At 41.5% G+C, this 16,346-nt stretch overlaps 1 protein-coding gene across 1 annotated transcript in view; it reads left to right on the forward strand.

Moving 5' to 3' along the window:
- DSCAM (Down syndrome cell adhesion molecule) overlaps positions 1-8,546 on the forward strand; it is a 272,597-nt gene extending 264,051 nt beyond the window's left edge. The window contains exon 31 of the mRNA XM_015425577.1: positions 8,206-8,546. Within this exon, the coding sequence (XP_015281063.1) occupies positions 8,206-8,546 (341 nt within the window). The remainder of the gene's footprint in view (positions 1-8,205) is intronic.
- The last annotated feature ends 7,800 nt before the right edge of the window (positions 8,547-16,346 follow it).

The raw sequence follows: 16,346 nt of genomic DNA on the forward strand, positions 1-16,346 counted from the left end.
ACCTTTCAAGGTTTTTCCATTTCACCTCTAACCCATTTTCTGGTGTGTTGTAATTCCAGACTCCCACTTTTTAAAAAACAATTTCAAATGACATTAAACATACCAGACAGCTCAATTCTGGGTGCTGCTGCAGTGGCAGTGGCCAGCTGCCAGTGTAATAGTGGCATTGCTGGTTGGATCCCTGTGCACATTCTGTGTGTGTGTGTGGGGGGACAATATGAACCCTTCCACAGGGTAAGGATGCCCACACAGCAGACAAAATGCCCATCTGTCCCGCTGGCAAAGATCTGACTGGCAGCAAAAGTGTTGCCAACCAACAACCAGACCTGCTCCAAGCTACAAAGAACCTTCCCTTGGAATTTTTTTTTTTAAAGGATAGAGGTCAGGCTGAAACCCACAGCCCCCACTACCCTAACCGGGATCATTCCGTTCTGCCCAGTATTTTAATTGCTGGGTTTTTAAAAAATGTTTTTAAAGAAGAAGAAGAAGATGATGATGATGATGATTGGATTTATACCCCCGCCCTTCACTTGGAGTCTCACAGCGACTTACAAAGCGGCTTCCCCTCCCCACAGCAGACATCCTTTGAGGTAGGTGGGGCTGAGAGCTCTGACAGAAACTGCTCTTTTCAAGAACACCTCTGACAGAACTATGGCTTGCCCAAGGTCACATCAGCAGGTGCAAGTGGAGGAGTTGGGAATCAAACCCAGTTCTCCCAGATTAGAGTCAACGCACTTAACCACCACACCAAACTGACTCCCCACCCTGCAAGCAGGCTCTGGGCGATTTACAATCTTAAACCAATTAAAATGCAATCAGCATAAAATCTTCGCTCTGGTTTTAATAATTTTAATGGTGTGTTTTTGTTGGGGTTTGTGGTATTTATTTATTTATTTATTCCATTTATGAATCACCCACCCTGCAAGCAGGCTCTGGGCGATTTACAATCTTAAACCAATTAAAATGCAATCAGCATAAAATCTTCGCTCTGGTTTTAATAATTTTAATGGTGTGTTTTTGTTGGGGTTTGTGGTATTTATTTATTTATTTATTCCATTTATGAATCACCCACCCTGCAAGCAGGCTCTGGGCAATTTACAATCTTAAACCAGTTAAAATACAATCAGCATAAAATGATCATAATAATTCAATAAATTAACAGTCCAAATGGTGATATAGACCCCTTTTACCAGCTACAGTGCTGTCTATGCAGCAAGGCAGGGAAGGGCAGGTGGGGATCATAGGGGGAAAAAAACAGAAAGAAGGTGCCAGTCTTAACCGTTGCTGCCCTCAACTAAAAGCCTCATGAAACATCTCTGCTTTGCAGGCTCTGTGGGATTGCATCAGATCCTGCAGGGCCCTGATGTTGTTTGGCAGAGAGTTCGACCAGGCTGGGGCCAGGACCAAAAAGGCCCTGGCCCTAGTTGAAGTCAGCCAGACATTCCAAGGGCCGGGGATCACCAGCAAGATGTAATTTCACTTTAATATGTATTTTAATTATGTATGTTTTAATTTGTTAGCCTCCAATGTGGCCCTTACGAGGGCAGAAGGCACAGTATAGATTTTGTTAAATAAATAAATAACCACTGGGCCAAGAAGGTAGATGCAAAGAGGCCTTACACCAACCAGTATCTCACCGTCTGCCTGCACCTCCGGTCTGCATGGTTTATCAGATTTTTTTCTTTTTTTATTCTTTTCATTTGATTTGTATCCCACCCTCCCTGCAAAGGCAGGCTCAGGGCAGCTCACAGCCATATATATAAAATACATTATACAAATATTATGCTGGCCCACGCTGTGGAGGAGCGTGAGACCCAGAGACCTCCACTCCCTTGCTGGAGCAGACATATCCCCCAACAGAGGAAACCCCCCCCCAGCTCCCTGTGCAAGCTGCACACACCAGCCCGCTGGGTGCATGACTGGGAAGGGGATGAGGACAGCAGAGGGGTGGTTGTGTCAGTCTGTTGCCTGCAAATATCTGAAGGGATGAGCTGCACTGCATGAAAGTGTATAATGACCTACATGTTCTTTAGGTGTCTCTGGACCTGTATTGTATTTTGCAGCTAAACAAAACAGAGGTTCAGTAGCGCAGACGCCAAACAGAGACATACATAATGGTGATGAATGACACAATGGTCCTTGCTGCTGCAGCCATGCCAATGGATGCCAATAAGGTGTGTGATTCCCGTCTCATGGAAGGAGAGCTTTAATTGTTGGGATGCTGCCCACTCCCGAGATGTGTACCATGGCCATCCAAGTGACACACCCATCTGCTGTGTGGGTTATACTTCAACTATTCCATCTATGTTTGCTGCTGAATAGGGCTCCAGTCCTAAAAGGGCAGTACATGCCATGATTGCTTGGCCAGCAGATCCAAAGTTCACCACAGTGGGGCTTCTGCCAGTCACCCCCCCAAAAAAACTCCCACTGTGCCCCATACACATGCACCACTACCCCGACTGTGGGAGCCTGCATTTTTGAGGTGGCGCCCAGGGTGCATGCATGGGGGAAGGGGGAGTTGGGTGCAGACTCCTGGGCTGAACCTGCTAGATTCCTGCCCCTGCTCACCTGTCAGGGCACGATTGCTCCTTTGGTGTGCCTATCCAGAGATGAGGTACCTGTACAGGTTTTGAAATGAGACATGTTAGTCAAACAGCAAGATTTGCCCTCCCCTTTGGGTGTAAGTGTCCCCTCTGTCGTGTTTTCCATTGCATGGGTGCCTATGGGGGCTACACTGTGGTTTATGATGGCATAACTTTATGCCAGCTCTGAGGTGCATTCCCAGGATAGGGCACCTTAGAGAGCTGTCTTGACACCTGCCATGCCCTTGGGTCTCCCTTCCACTTGTCGGTGCAGAGATTTTCACCAGTTCTACTGGGGGGGGGGGGCTGTGGCATGCTGTGCTGGTGCCCTGCCACTGTTTAGCAGCAATGGAGTGCTATGCCTGTGTATCTCCAGGCTACACTGGTGTATCTCCAAGTTATGCTGATGTAGCAGCTACTCAGCATCCTGAAACCCCCCCCCCCCCAAACTGCACTGAAAAGTGTTTTAAGGTTAAAAGAATAAAAACATATAAACTGGAAATTTTAGGTCTCTGAGGCACTTACCATTCTATTTCCAGTCAGTAGCCTTATGTAAACACTACAGTATGTTAGTCTGTTCCCAAGATAAGAAGCACAACATGCTAAAAATAGGGCACCATACATCTGTGTTGGAAACTCAACACCAATAAAGCATATGGTGCCAGCCAAACAAAGCCTGCAGGAATAAACAGAGATTCCATCCAAACCGTTGAGGGATGTTCTCTATGACTGCAAATCAGGAACAGATTAGAAACTGTTTAACTTGGAGGTAACAATAGCATGGCTGTTACTTATGAAGCTAACTAAGGAATCTGCTTTATCTTAAAGTACAGGCCAACTTTCAGTTTTGTTAGTTTAAGAACTATGGGGAAATGTTCTGTAATGGTTGAAGCTCAACATGGAGTCAGTCTGTTTATGGCTCCTGTCAGCATATACATCTTTTTTTTTCAATTGGCTAATGGACCTAAACTGTTACCAGGAAGGTCTTGTGCTTAAAAAAAATTGGCAAGTTTTTATAACACAGTAGTACAGTTTTGACAGCTATCACTCAAGAGAAACGATATTTAATAAATTCTAAAGCTTTAATGAATTAATTACTAATCCATTTTAAACAGCCTTCAGACATCTTTTTTCTCTGAGTTGTAAGAACAAGAAGAAGAGATTGGATTTATACCCCACCCTTCACTTGGAGTCTCACAGTGGCTTACAAACTCCTTTCCCTTCCTCTCTCCACAACAGACACCCTGTGAGGTAGGTGGGGCTGTGAGAGCTCTTTCAAAAACTGCTCTTGAGAGAACAGATCTGAGAGAACTATGGCTTGCCCAATGTCATCCAGCAGCTGCAACTGAAGGAGTGGGGAATCAAACCCAGTTCTCCCAGATTAGAGTCTTCACAATTAACCACTACACCACTACACCATGTGTTTATCCACTACACCAAGTTGTAAGAAACTGTTACATTTGTGAAATAGCCAGATATCACCAGTACTGAGTCAAGCCTGCACAACTTATGATCCACTAAACTGAGTAAGCTAATAAGCCATATTTTGCTGTTTAACCTCCCCACCTCACACCAGATATGCACCAAAACTAGCCGTCCAGAGCTGTTTATATTCATTCATTCATTCATTCATTCATTCATTCATTTGATTATGGTTTTTTGATTGGTGGGTCACATACATTAAGAAGGCATGATTTAGTTGTACCATAATTATTTTAGAAGTGTGCAGTGTGTCAGATGATATTATCTCTATAGAAAACCCCAGATGGGAGAGATTGTTATAACTTGGTGCTCTAGTCATCAATACTTCTAATTCTGAATACTGCTGAAATGGAGATCAAGAAATCCTCATAATCAAGTCAATATGAAGGATTCTTCTACAGACCCAGAGGGATCCCCAGGTTTGCGGGAGGGGGGGGAAGAGATGAGGGAGTGACATTTTCTCAAAACAGAGAATGCCAACTGACATCTCAAGAAATTTCTCAAGATCACAGTCATCACTAAGGGGTTGCCTATTAACCAAGGCATTAGGTCCTCCACCTATAAAATCCCAGCAGAAGGGCTGCAGCAGCAGCAGCAGTTGGGAAAGGAACAGAAAGTGGTGAATGGGGCAATGTAGAGAAAAGGTTAGGAAGACAGACACAGAGTGAGGAAAATGGGGAGGGAGGCCTGGGAAAAAAGTGGAGAGTGCCTCCACTGACATAGTGAAGAGGGGGGGGGATGTAGTGGGTGAAGAAAAGCCTGCAAATGGGGGAGGGGAATAAAAGCCAAAAAATGAGAGAGGGGAATCAAGGAGGAAGCTGAGTGAAGAAAATTAGAGGGCGTGGGGAGGATACTGGGAAGAGATTGAAGCTGGGGACAATGTGATCAGAGAAGAATTTCCTCTCTTGTGAGTTTTATGGATCCCAAGCTTGTAACCTTTTATTTCATGTCCACCTGTTCTTTTACAGTTGGGTGAAAACTTGTATAGTTGGCAAGTAAAATGCTTGTAGAAAAATACAAGATCAGTGAGACAGAGAGAGGAGCCTGCAACAGAGCAGGCATTGAGACTGGGGCTACAGCAACCAACAGAAGTTGTAGGATGGGAAACAGAGTGTCAAGTTTCGACTGCTGGGTTTTGGGCAGTGGGAAGGTGAGAGATGGGGTGCCAGCCTCCAGGTGGGGCCTGGGGATCCCCTGGAATTACAGCTCATCTCCACACTACAGAGATCAGTTCTCCTGGAGAACATGGATGCTTTGGAGAGTGAACTCAGTGGCATTGTATCCCACTGAAGTCCCTGACCTCCCCAGGCTCGAGCTCCAGATCTCCAGCAGTTTCCCAATCTGGATCTTGTAACCCTATCCCCCCATCCCCCGCTGGTGGCCAGGGGGGACCTGGCAACCCTAGGAGCGAGGAGAACGAGTTGTATGGATAGCTTAACATGAGAGTGAGTTAAGGACAGCATAGGGATCAGGTTATTCATTTAGTCCCGTTATCTTGTCCTGGAACTGAACGAGGGTGTTACTGGATTATTGCTGGATGCCGTTAATTAGTTTTAACAGCTTTATCCAGAATATAAAAGACTGCCTTGACCCCCCCCCCTCCAAATTCAAGTAGATGTGTTTATGATTGGAGCAGGACAGTGTAGTCATGGTATGTTGTTCAGAACAGGCTGTCTGAGAGGAAGAAGTTATGGCTATTCCGCTGTCTTCTTGTGCCTTTTCATGTAGGAAACCTTTTAATGATATCCTGCATCTGTATCTATAAAATAATAAATATTATAAAGAGCACTTCCATTATAAAAAGATAAGCCCATACCTACTTCTATTTATGAAAGTTTGTGTTAGGCAGCTTTCTAGATGAAGAGATTGGATTTATACCCCACCCTTCACTACCCAAAGGTGTCTCAGATTGGCTTACAAACTCCTTTACCTTCCTTTTCCCACAACAGACACCCTGTGAGGTAGGTGGGGCTGAGAGAGCTCTTGACAGAAACTGCTCTTTTTCAAGAACAGCTCTTATCAGAGCTACGGCTTGCCCGAGGCCATCCAGCCAGGGGCAAGTGGAGGAGTGGGGAATCAAACCCGGGTCTCCCAGATTAGAGTCTGCACACTTAACCACTACACCATACTGGCTCACAAAACGTCTAGCTGGGTTACTTTGAATTTTCATTGGCCGAGTTCAGACTGGCAGTTTGAAGCAGGAGGGAGTCATGGCAAAAAAAGAGCCAGAACAAACTGTTCCGGGTTTTCCTGGTCACACTACGCCGACTGATGCGGGAGCTTACCGGGAGGAGGCACAAGGGAGCGTTCACACTGTTGGGCCGCCCCTGGTGGAGGCGCAGCTGTTTTTCACTCCGGCGACATGCCACATGGGTGCATGGGCATATGGGCGCATCAGTAATTGGGGCAGGATCCCATTGTGCCCACCCCGCATTGGGCGGTAGAGCAGTGTACATCCAGTCACATCATTGCTGCCTCTCCAGGGCAATCAACTGCACCTTATGCACATCCCTGCGGGAACAGCCGGTTCACATTATTAACGTGGGTTGTTCCCAGCTTTTCTCGGTTAGCGTTCACACTTCCGGGAAGCAGAATGTAGCAGGAAACGGGCTCTCCAGGGTTTGCTACCACTTTCACCAGGTATCTTTTAAACTCGGGAGCAAAGCATCACAAGACGGGTTGAGTACGGGTGGGGAATGGCGGACAGATGTGCCTGTGTGAACGGCCCCTTTAATCCGCTTGTGAAACATTCCTCACATGCGCCTGTATCGGGGCGAACTGCCAGTCTGAATTCGGCCATTCTGTATCATCCTGTGTATCATTCGAAAGAACAGTTCTTAAACCTTCTTAAACCTTTTTCCAGGTAACATATGAATGTGATGGTGGTAGAAAGTGCCGTCAAGTCACAGCCAACTTATGGTGACCGTATTAGGGTTTCAAGGCAAGAGACATTCAGAGGTGGTTTGCCATTGCCTACCTCTGTGTAGTGACTTTGGATTTCCTTGGTGGTCTCCCATCCAAATACTAACCAGGGTCAACCTGGGTGCCCCTACCTTCTGAGTTTAGGCAGGTGACAGCCCAACATAAGGCCTTCTCGGTCATGGCACCAAAGTTGTGGAACTCCCTCCCCTGGGATATCTGTCCCCTTCTATCACTGTCCTCTGCCAGCAGGTGAAGACTTCTTTTGTCTCATTTGGAGTTCCCTTAGTGACCTCTCCTTCCTTGACTACGTTTTAATTGCTGGTTTTATACAGGTTTTATTTGTGGTTTTAACTGATTTTATGATGGGTTTTATAATATACTGTTTTTAATTGGTAGTCATTTAGTGGCCCTATTTGTGCTAAAAGAGTACACAGAAATTAATTAATTAATTAATTAATTGACGCTTATTCCATACATCAAATGCAATTAATGTGCTGTCCAGAGGAAACATATCACCTTCTGTATGCAAAGTACAGTATTTTTAGAGCTGGGAAAATATTGTATGCCTTCAGCAAAACAACAACCTTGAAGGTAAAAAAGTATAAACTAGTGATTTCTATTGTGTTAAAAATTGATTTCTGTAAAGGTTAATTCAACTATATTTAGCAATCATCTTGTAATTTTTATCATTGACATAACAATATTAACATATTTAAATATATGTACATTTAACCATGTGGGAATTTTTCATTCTGATATATTTTTGTTGCTCTCCACATAACATTCCTCCAGTTTTGCACCTAGCCAAGAAGTGTAATTACTACTTGGAAGTTAAGATACACTGAAACTGCTGTGATGCATTTCCACATAATGGATTTAGAATAGAAGTTCAGTCTCTTTCTGTGGATGCAGTATCATGCTAGCTGGACTTTCCTCTCATTAAAAGTAATTATTTTATTAGATTACTTTTTTCACCCAAGACATATCAACTCAGTAGGATAACAAATTCAGGACATCGTTAGATTTCATGGGGCAATATTTCTTCAAATAAATGTTGTGAACCTGGCAGGATTTATTTTCATATATAGCCTATGACTAGGTGAGGGAAAGATCAGTTTCAACACTGAATACAATCTCTTTCCAATCACAAAGAGGTTTAGGGTTTTGTATTGTGTTAACTAAGAGTATACCTTTTCTTTTTTCTCCCTTCCCATAACAGGTGACGTCATGCATTTGCCACCGTATCTTAGAATGGACTTTTTGTTAAACCGAGGAGTTCCAGGCACTAGCAGAGACCTGGGTTTAGGACAAGCCTGTCTGGAACCTCAGAAAAGTCGAACCTTGAAGCGCCCAACAGTTTTGGAGCCAATACCTATGGAAACATCATCAACGAGAGAAGTACAGTCATGGCAACCTGGTGCCGTAGCAACTTTACCTCAGCGAGAAGGAGCTGAGCTAGGACAGGCAGCTAAAATGAGCAGCTCCCAAGAATCCCTGCTGGACTCCCGGGGCCACTTGAAAGGAAACAATCCATACGCAAAATCTTATACCCTGGTATAACGAAAAGAGCATGACTGGACAATGGCTGTAAATACTTAACAATTATTTAAAAAATCAATCAAAACTACCTTTTTTATTGAATTCCAATATTTATAATTAAAGAAGAAGATTGCCAAAATATTTGGGATGAAAAATGCAACCTACAGACAGTGCAAAGACTCTCCTGCTTTTTTTCTGTCTGAGTGTGAGCTTCATCTGACTGGACCTCTGAATTTTTTGAGAAAAGGAAGTCCAGTTTTTCTGATATTCACAAAGCTTTTGTGTTTTTACTGGTTTTCTACAAAGTGCATGGGAACTAAATAAAATATTTTAAACTGGGGATTCCATTACACACAAGGAAGGAGGAAAATAATAAAAACAAATCACCCTCTGTGAATTTAACAGGGATATTTATTCGAGAAGGCAAAAAGTCTTTTGTCATGTTTTGCACATTTTTTTTAAACTAGAAAATGGGTCCTTGATAATTTTTTTCCCTTTTATCGTTAATTAGGATGAGTGATGTCAGTCAGTGAAGTGGGGAAGGGAAGGGGATTCAGTTTGGTTTTGGCATTTCTTTTCTTTTTTTAATCTTAATTTAATGAGACACTCTTTGCATTTTGTCTATGCGAAATAAAAGGGTCTTCTGCCTTTATCTCTGTGTCTGTTTTACCTTGCCTGGTTGTTATTTCTGCCCTACTTATTCAGAATGGGATCCCTTTCAGTTTTGTAGAACTATAACCTCCACAGACTTGACTGGAAGAAGTTTTTTATTAACCACTGAAGAAGAAGAAAATCTTGAATGGGCTTCCAGTTAGGGAATGAAGCTGTTTAAATTAAAATGTAAAAGGGTAGAATTAAGAGAATCGATGAATATTCGTGTTATGCTGACTTCGAAACTGATGCTGCTGTTGTTAATTTTCCCTTCTTGATATTCTTTTTTTTTTATGCCCCCCAAAGGGGATTTTTTATTTGCATTTTCTATAAACTACAAAAACTATAACTAAAAGTTGGAAGGGGGAGGGAAACTAAAACCCTATCACTTTAGCTATGGGAAATGGAAAGAGGGCAAACTAATACATAAAAAACTACTTGATGGGGAAAGGAAGCTACTATTCTAAACTATTTCATCTATTGGATTTGGGGAAAGGAAAGCTAATACATGTCATGATCTAATTAGCTAAAAGTAAGACTTATTAACCTAATGTTACAAGTTTGGTATACAGGTTGGTTCATTACAGTATTACTTTAAGAATATGCATTTAATAGCTTAACAAAAATTCTGCCTTTAAGAACTGTTGTTCTTGTTCTAGAGTCTTTTCTTCCTGCGTTTCTTCATTTTCTTGAGTTTGGGGGCGGCTTCTCCTTTCTCCGATTCCAATGTTTATGGTGATGTGGAAGTAGTGCTTTTTGAATCCTGTGAGTAGGATTCTTCTTCTTCCTCCTGATCTGGTTTTGAGTTCTTTTCTTTCTTCTTATATTTTGAGTTAAACATTTGATCCATAAATTTTTTGGCTTTTGGAACAGAGTCAATTTTGTATTTTTTATCCAGATAATTGAAGCTCAGTCCTTCCGGGAATAACCATCTATATGGTACTCCCTTTTTTTGCAGAGTGAGAGTAAGCATCCTGTATAGTTTCCTCCGTTTTCTGACTTCAAAGGGAATGTCTTTTAGTATTTTTATCTCTTCATTCTTAATTTTTAAGGGTTTTCCCATTGTAGATTTTACCACCTTCTTGATATTCTTCAACTGTTTCCATTTCTCCTGAAGTGCCAGAGCCACTTGTTGCTAATATGTTGTGAGGTGGTGTTGATTTGTATTTTCCATTTTTACTCAGAGCTCAGTGGATTGCTGTGTTATAGGAGGCAGGAAGTCATCCTCCCTGGGGTTAGATTGGATAGGGACAGGGAGAAAAAAAAGAATTTTTATTTTTCTCTTCCAGCAGTTACATTGAAAGTTTACATGGAAGTTTTTAGATTTGTGCTCTTTTGGTCTCAAAATTTCTACTGTACTGCAAACTTTCTGCCGAACCACAAAAGAAGGAAGCCTACTTCAGCATTAGCTGAATTACCTTTACACTATCAGCTCTTTGCCTAAAGTGCTTGGATGTAAGTCTTAGCCACATTGGACAAATCCACAGAGATGAATGAAAATTTCCTGTGTTGGCATTTTCACGTGTCTTTTAATTTGTCTTTTGGCTTTTGAGCCTTTAGGGCTATGGACACCTTCCTCAGGTGGTGCCAGATGTACGGAGCAGCCTTCAGGCCAACTTATAATGTAGGGTTTCTCAAGTAGCAATGACCATGTATTTCAAGAGCTCATAAATCCTCTCAAATCGCAGTTCACTGATTGGCCTCCCTTCTTAATCATGGCTGTTTCCATACACCAAATCACTTTGTAGTTTCACAGATTTGATTCTTGCTTCACCATTACTTTGCTCCTGTGCATTTTCTTCCTGCAATCCCTAACTGGTCCAGGATCCTGTGCTTATCTGTGGTCTGGTAAAGAGTTCTGATCATCATCCTGTCCAACTCCTTTTCTATCATGTTAAAATTTTAATAGGAGCAGCTACCTTTTTGAAGAATTTATTTAACCTATTCCTTTCTCCGTGACACTAAAGCATCCAGTATTTGCCACAGTTCTTTTTTAAAAAAAAGTTTACACTATTCCACTATAAAACATTAGGCAGTAATTCCAGCTAGCTCAATGTAATGTATGGATTTTTCACACTACTGGAAGAATGTTGTTCTGAACGCACACAGGAGAGACTGCCTTGCATGGAGTCTCAGACTGAGGTCTTTCACAAAATCTACCTCTCAGTCCCTTTAACTGGAAGTACTAGGGATAGAACCTGGGACCTTCAGCATGCCAAACAGATGGTCTACCACTGAGCCATGGCCTCTCCCTACCTCTAATGCTGTTACCTTAAAATAAAATGGGCAGTTACTGAATTGGAGCGTGCAAAACTGTCTACATGTGCATTATTGTGAAGTTGCTGAGGAAATGAAAATGGATACAGAAGAATTTACCCAAAAATGGTTCCAGGCATGTGGGAGGAAGGATAATAAATATAAAACCCTTGCATCTGGAAACCTTCAAGTACAAAGAGCTTTATATTGCCTTTTCCATATATGGCAATAAAAGGTAGTGTCTGATGGGACATATTTAACAGAAACAAGAAGCTGTGGGTTTTTTCTTTACATTTTATTTTATTTGTTCCTTAAAAACAAAACAATGAAAGGAATTTAATAAAGCAAAACATTGCAGAATGCAATTTTAACTTCCCTTACATTTTCATCAGGCAATAATGCCAAAGCCTGAAGGTGGCTCCACATTGCAGAGGTGTAGTGAAATTATTCCAGATGATGTAATCATCAATCCACTATTCTCCCAGTCTATACATATTATAATCCTGTGGTGTGTTTTTTTCCACTGATGCTGCTTTGTTTTGAGTGTTTGTTGGGTTTAGGATTCTCTGTGTTGATGGTCTTTGGATAACTATTTCACCATGTTCTCAGGATGATGTGTATTTTGGTGTGCATTGGAAAGAACTTCTTAACTGGTTTTTCTACGGGCACTGTTTTTAGTTTTTGCAATTGGTGATGTTACTCCATTGTGAATTGGTTCCGTTCCTATTTCTACCATTAGGCATTATTCCCGGTGTTGTGATCTAATAACACGAACAAGCTCAAACTAAAAAAAAAATGGAAGTATACTTCTGCTGATGTCAACGCAATCACCCATCCAACCCCTGTAGGAAGCAGATTCATGATCAAAATGAAACAGATCCCTGTATGGATGGGAAAACCCACAAGCATGATATCCACCAAATACATGGATTTTCTGTTGTAGTTCTACATTTTACATGCAGCTAATACTGGAGCAACAGTAGTTTGATTCCAGAGTCTGTCCATATCTGAATTCCTTTTTTAAAAAGTCCATTTTTCCTGTCAGCTCCCTTCCCTCCCTCCCTTCCCTTTTCCATGTAACTATTTTTAGATGTTAGTCCTATTAACAATGTATTCTATATTTCCTATTTGAAGTTTCTATTGGCAAATCATTTGAGTTTCATTTATATGTTAACTACATCTTGGTAGTTTCAAGGAGATTTGTGATCTGCTCCAGGCCTTGTTTGGCAACAATGTCCTGTACAGAACTCAACTGAATAATGAAAGTAAAATCCTAACCAGAAATATGTTTAACTACACTCCTTTCCAAGACTTTATAGCTGTATTGCAGTTAGGCCTGTAGCTATAGTGGGGGATTTTGGGGCCCTGCCCCCTTAATTAAAAGTCCTGCCCCACAAGTAGTCATGCCATAAACCTTATTTTTGAGAGAAACCTCCCACTGCCTGCAGCTGGGGGTGGCCAGGCTGAAAGCACTGCAGCTTGCCCTCAGGTTTCCCTGTCCCTCCCACTGTGGAATTTGGTGGTTAGGGCATCACAGGACCTGGGGAAAAACAGCTTAGAAGGCATTTAAATGCCTTTTGCGTTCCCTTCCACAGGGCAAAAAGCTTAGAAGGGCACGTATCTTCAATACATCTCCAACTAGCCCAGTCCTGCTGTATACCACCTAGGTCATGGTGAGTCTTTCAAAAGCATTTCCATGAGCCTTTGGGAAACATGCAGATTAATTTGCATGTTTCCCAGTGTCTCATTGGGATGCTTTTGAAAGATTCACCATGACCTAGGTGGTATACAGCAGGACTGGGCTGGCAGAAAGGAGGATGAATAGAAAAGTGGTGAAGATACCACTCTTGAGTTTTGAGTGCCCTTCTAAGCTTTCTTGCCCTCTGAGCTGTTTTTTTTCCTAAGAACTGATGCATTTGCTGCCTTATCCTTTGAAAGGAAGAGCTAGAAACAGGTTTGGAGCCTCCCCCTTTAAAGACAGGCATTCAGATTAATTCAATTAACTGTAATTTAACTGCCGCCTTAAAAATTTAAATGCTCCCCTGAACAACAACAAAAAATCCTGGCCATGGGTCTGATTGCAGCCTACAACATGTGAAAATCATCTACATTTCTACATTTCCAACAATTATCACTATCAGGGGTCATTTCCTGCAGGAGCGCACAGGAGCGGAACTCCTGCAGTAAGGAGCCCAGGGGGTAGGCACATGCAACAAGCCCCGCCCCCTGCTCCCAGCAGCCCTCAGTTGGGTCACAAGGAGCAAGAAGCAGCCAGGTAAGTTGCAAAGGCCCCCCCCCGGACCGCCTTCAGGTACAAGCTCTCCTCTGTGAGGACATATCTGCACATCTCCCCCCCCCCAAATAGCTAGCAATTCAAAACAGTCCAGTGGGGCCTGAGTGGTGGGTGTTGCCTTCTGACGCACTTCCAGTGACATCAGGGGGTGTGGCATATGCAAATAAATTATGCTAATAAGTTATACTAATGAGCTCCTGCACCTCTTTTTCTACGAAATGTCCCCTGATCACTATGCATCAAACACATTTTCCTTCAGTTTTTTTGAAGACCTATACCATCTAATAAATGCTTAATGATTTCCTTCTTGGATTCAATTTCAGGTTGTTCACTTTCATCCAGTCTTTTACTGCTTCCAAACACTGCTTTTGCATTTATACCACTTCTCTGGCTGGAAAGGATAGGGCCATTAAGATGCTTGAGCAAAATTTTGAAATTGCCATTTTCTAACACTATTCATTCATGCACTTTTATGCTTTCCTAGCAATATGATTTTTCTATTTAGATTATTTTTAATATAAATTTCATTGACATATCATGCCATTTTCTTAAAATTATTACAGAATTGTAGAACTCCTAGTCAGCAGAAGAAATAAAATTAATAGTCTTAGAATAATGTTTGTGTATACTGTAACCAGCTGAGCCAACTATTCAATTCCATTTTTCTGTCTTGATTATTCACTGGCAAATAATTAAAGGAATGTCCTTTAAATTAACAGATAATTTTACCAGATATTCTCAAATATTTACCAGATGTTCTTTTCCATTAAATACTATGAATTTAGTCATTTTGAGTGCTAATAGTCTCTCTAATATTAACTCATAGGAATTCAGTTTTGATTGATTTAGATAACAGCTATGAACCTATCACTTTATATTGGTTAACATTTCCCCAAAATAAATACGTGAGATTGTTAATGCAGTTGTACCTCATTCACATGCATCATTAATTTGTATTCTTTAAAGAGAGAACTATAGTGATCATTACACCTAAATCATCAAAAGCCCTAATTTTAAATTTATTTGCCTGTGGGATAGTTACATAAGTCAGTGGCACTTGTCTATAATTTCAATTCAGTGTTTCATGTTCAGTTCAGTGTTTCATGGTTGCAATGAAATCAAATCTTATCTCTGATTTTGTGTGGGATTTCAGTGGCTTGTTCAACTTGCTGGTATTCTGTTAAGGGGCGAATAGAAAGCTAAACTGTTTTAACTGACTTCTTTTTTTGTTCACAACCTTATTTCTTTATTCCAAATGTACCCTCAAGTATAACTTTTTTTTGTTTTTTATTGCACAAATAATTACAAACAGTTAAGATTATGTACAGTTACTTGTACATAATTAATTGACTTCTGACTAACAAAAAGTGCAATTTAACCAGGTTCCACACTTGGATAAATCAAGATCATTTGAGAGAAGGTAGATCTCTTCGGAAAAGGGTTCTGATCAGTTGGTCCTCACTCTATTGCCTGCTGTGTTTGTGCAGAACCTCAGTAGGCAAAAAGCTATTTGTCTGTCTATGTCTTCATCACCTGGTGAATTTAGCTACAGTAGAAACTAACTGATTCTGTGATAAAAACTTTCCTTTGAGAAAGATGCAAAGAATTGCACCACTTGCCTGACTGATTGCCATAAGGTCTCAAAGAAATTCCTCTTGGATTGGCTAGTGACCACCCCATACCTTCCTCTGCAGGCGTTTTGTTGGCATTTTTATGGATGGAGCTCTTGCTTCAACTGCAAACATTACTTTGGTGAGAACGCTCAAAAAGGCCTCACTTTTCTGTTCCATATTAGTGATTTCTCTAAAGGACCCAAAGCGATTTAAGCTCACGAGAAAATGCCCAGAGACAACTGGAGCTGTATTGTTCAGCAGATTCCTCAGTCTGGTGCATACTATTCATTCCTGCTTGTGGTATACTATGGTCCAGTTTACATGTTTTAATTGATGAGGGCCTAAAGAATGGAAGATCCTGATTTATGTGGCAGGGCATTTGACATATTCCTAGACCTTATTAGATTTATTACTTTGAAGCAGCTAATACTGAGTATATTTTCTTATAAAGAAGGAATATGGTACAGGCAAAACAAAGTACAAGGTACAGTACCACTTTAGTTGCAGGCTCATAGTTCATGACAAAATCTTTCTCTTGCTCATAGAAAACAAGTATGGTAAGGAAAAAAATTCTACCTGTTGTGCTAATTTTCTACATTCAGCCATCCTATTTCCCCCTGCATGCTGAAGTGGCACTGTACTACCTTTTTTCTGAACACATAGATAACCTTAAACTATCACTGAATTCAAAAGGTCTGACTTCCTGAGTGGACGTATTTAGTACTTTATGGTCGCATCCACTGTTGCCCTGCCTCTAATAGAGCCAGATTATTTTGTTACAGAGAATCCTGACCAGACACACACCTTTTAGCACTCTTCAAAGCGATTTTACTGGCCATGGAGTGAACAGACAGCACCAAGCACGAAGTCAGCCTATCAGCCATTTTTTTAGAAGTTTGTCCTAGGAGCATGCCCACAAGCAGGGATGAACCTGCTGGGATATGTAGTTCATGGGGCTGTCAGCCATTACTTTTAAAAGTTTTTCCTCTGAGCATGCGCACAAACACT

The sequence above is a fragment of the Gekko japonicus genome, unplaced genomic scaffold (genome assembly GCF_001447785.1).
Source record: "Gekko japonicus isolate JY-2015 unplaced genomic scaffold, Gekko_japonicus_V1.1 scaffold868, whole genome shotgun sequence".
Taxonomy (NCBI): domain Eukaryota; kingdom Metazoa; phylum Chordata; class Lepidosauria; order Squamata; family Gekkonidae; genus Gekko; species Gekko japonicus.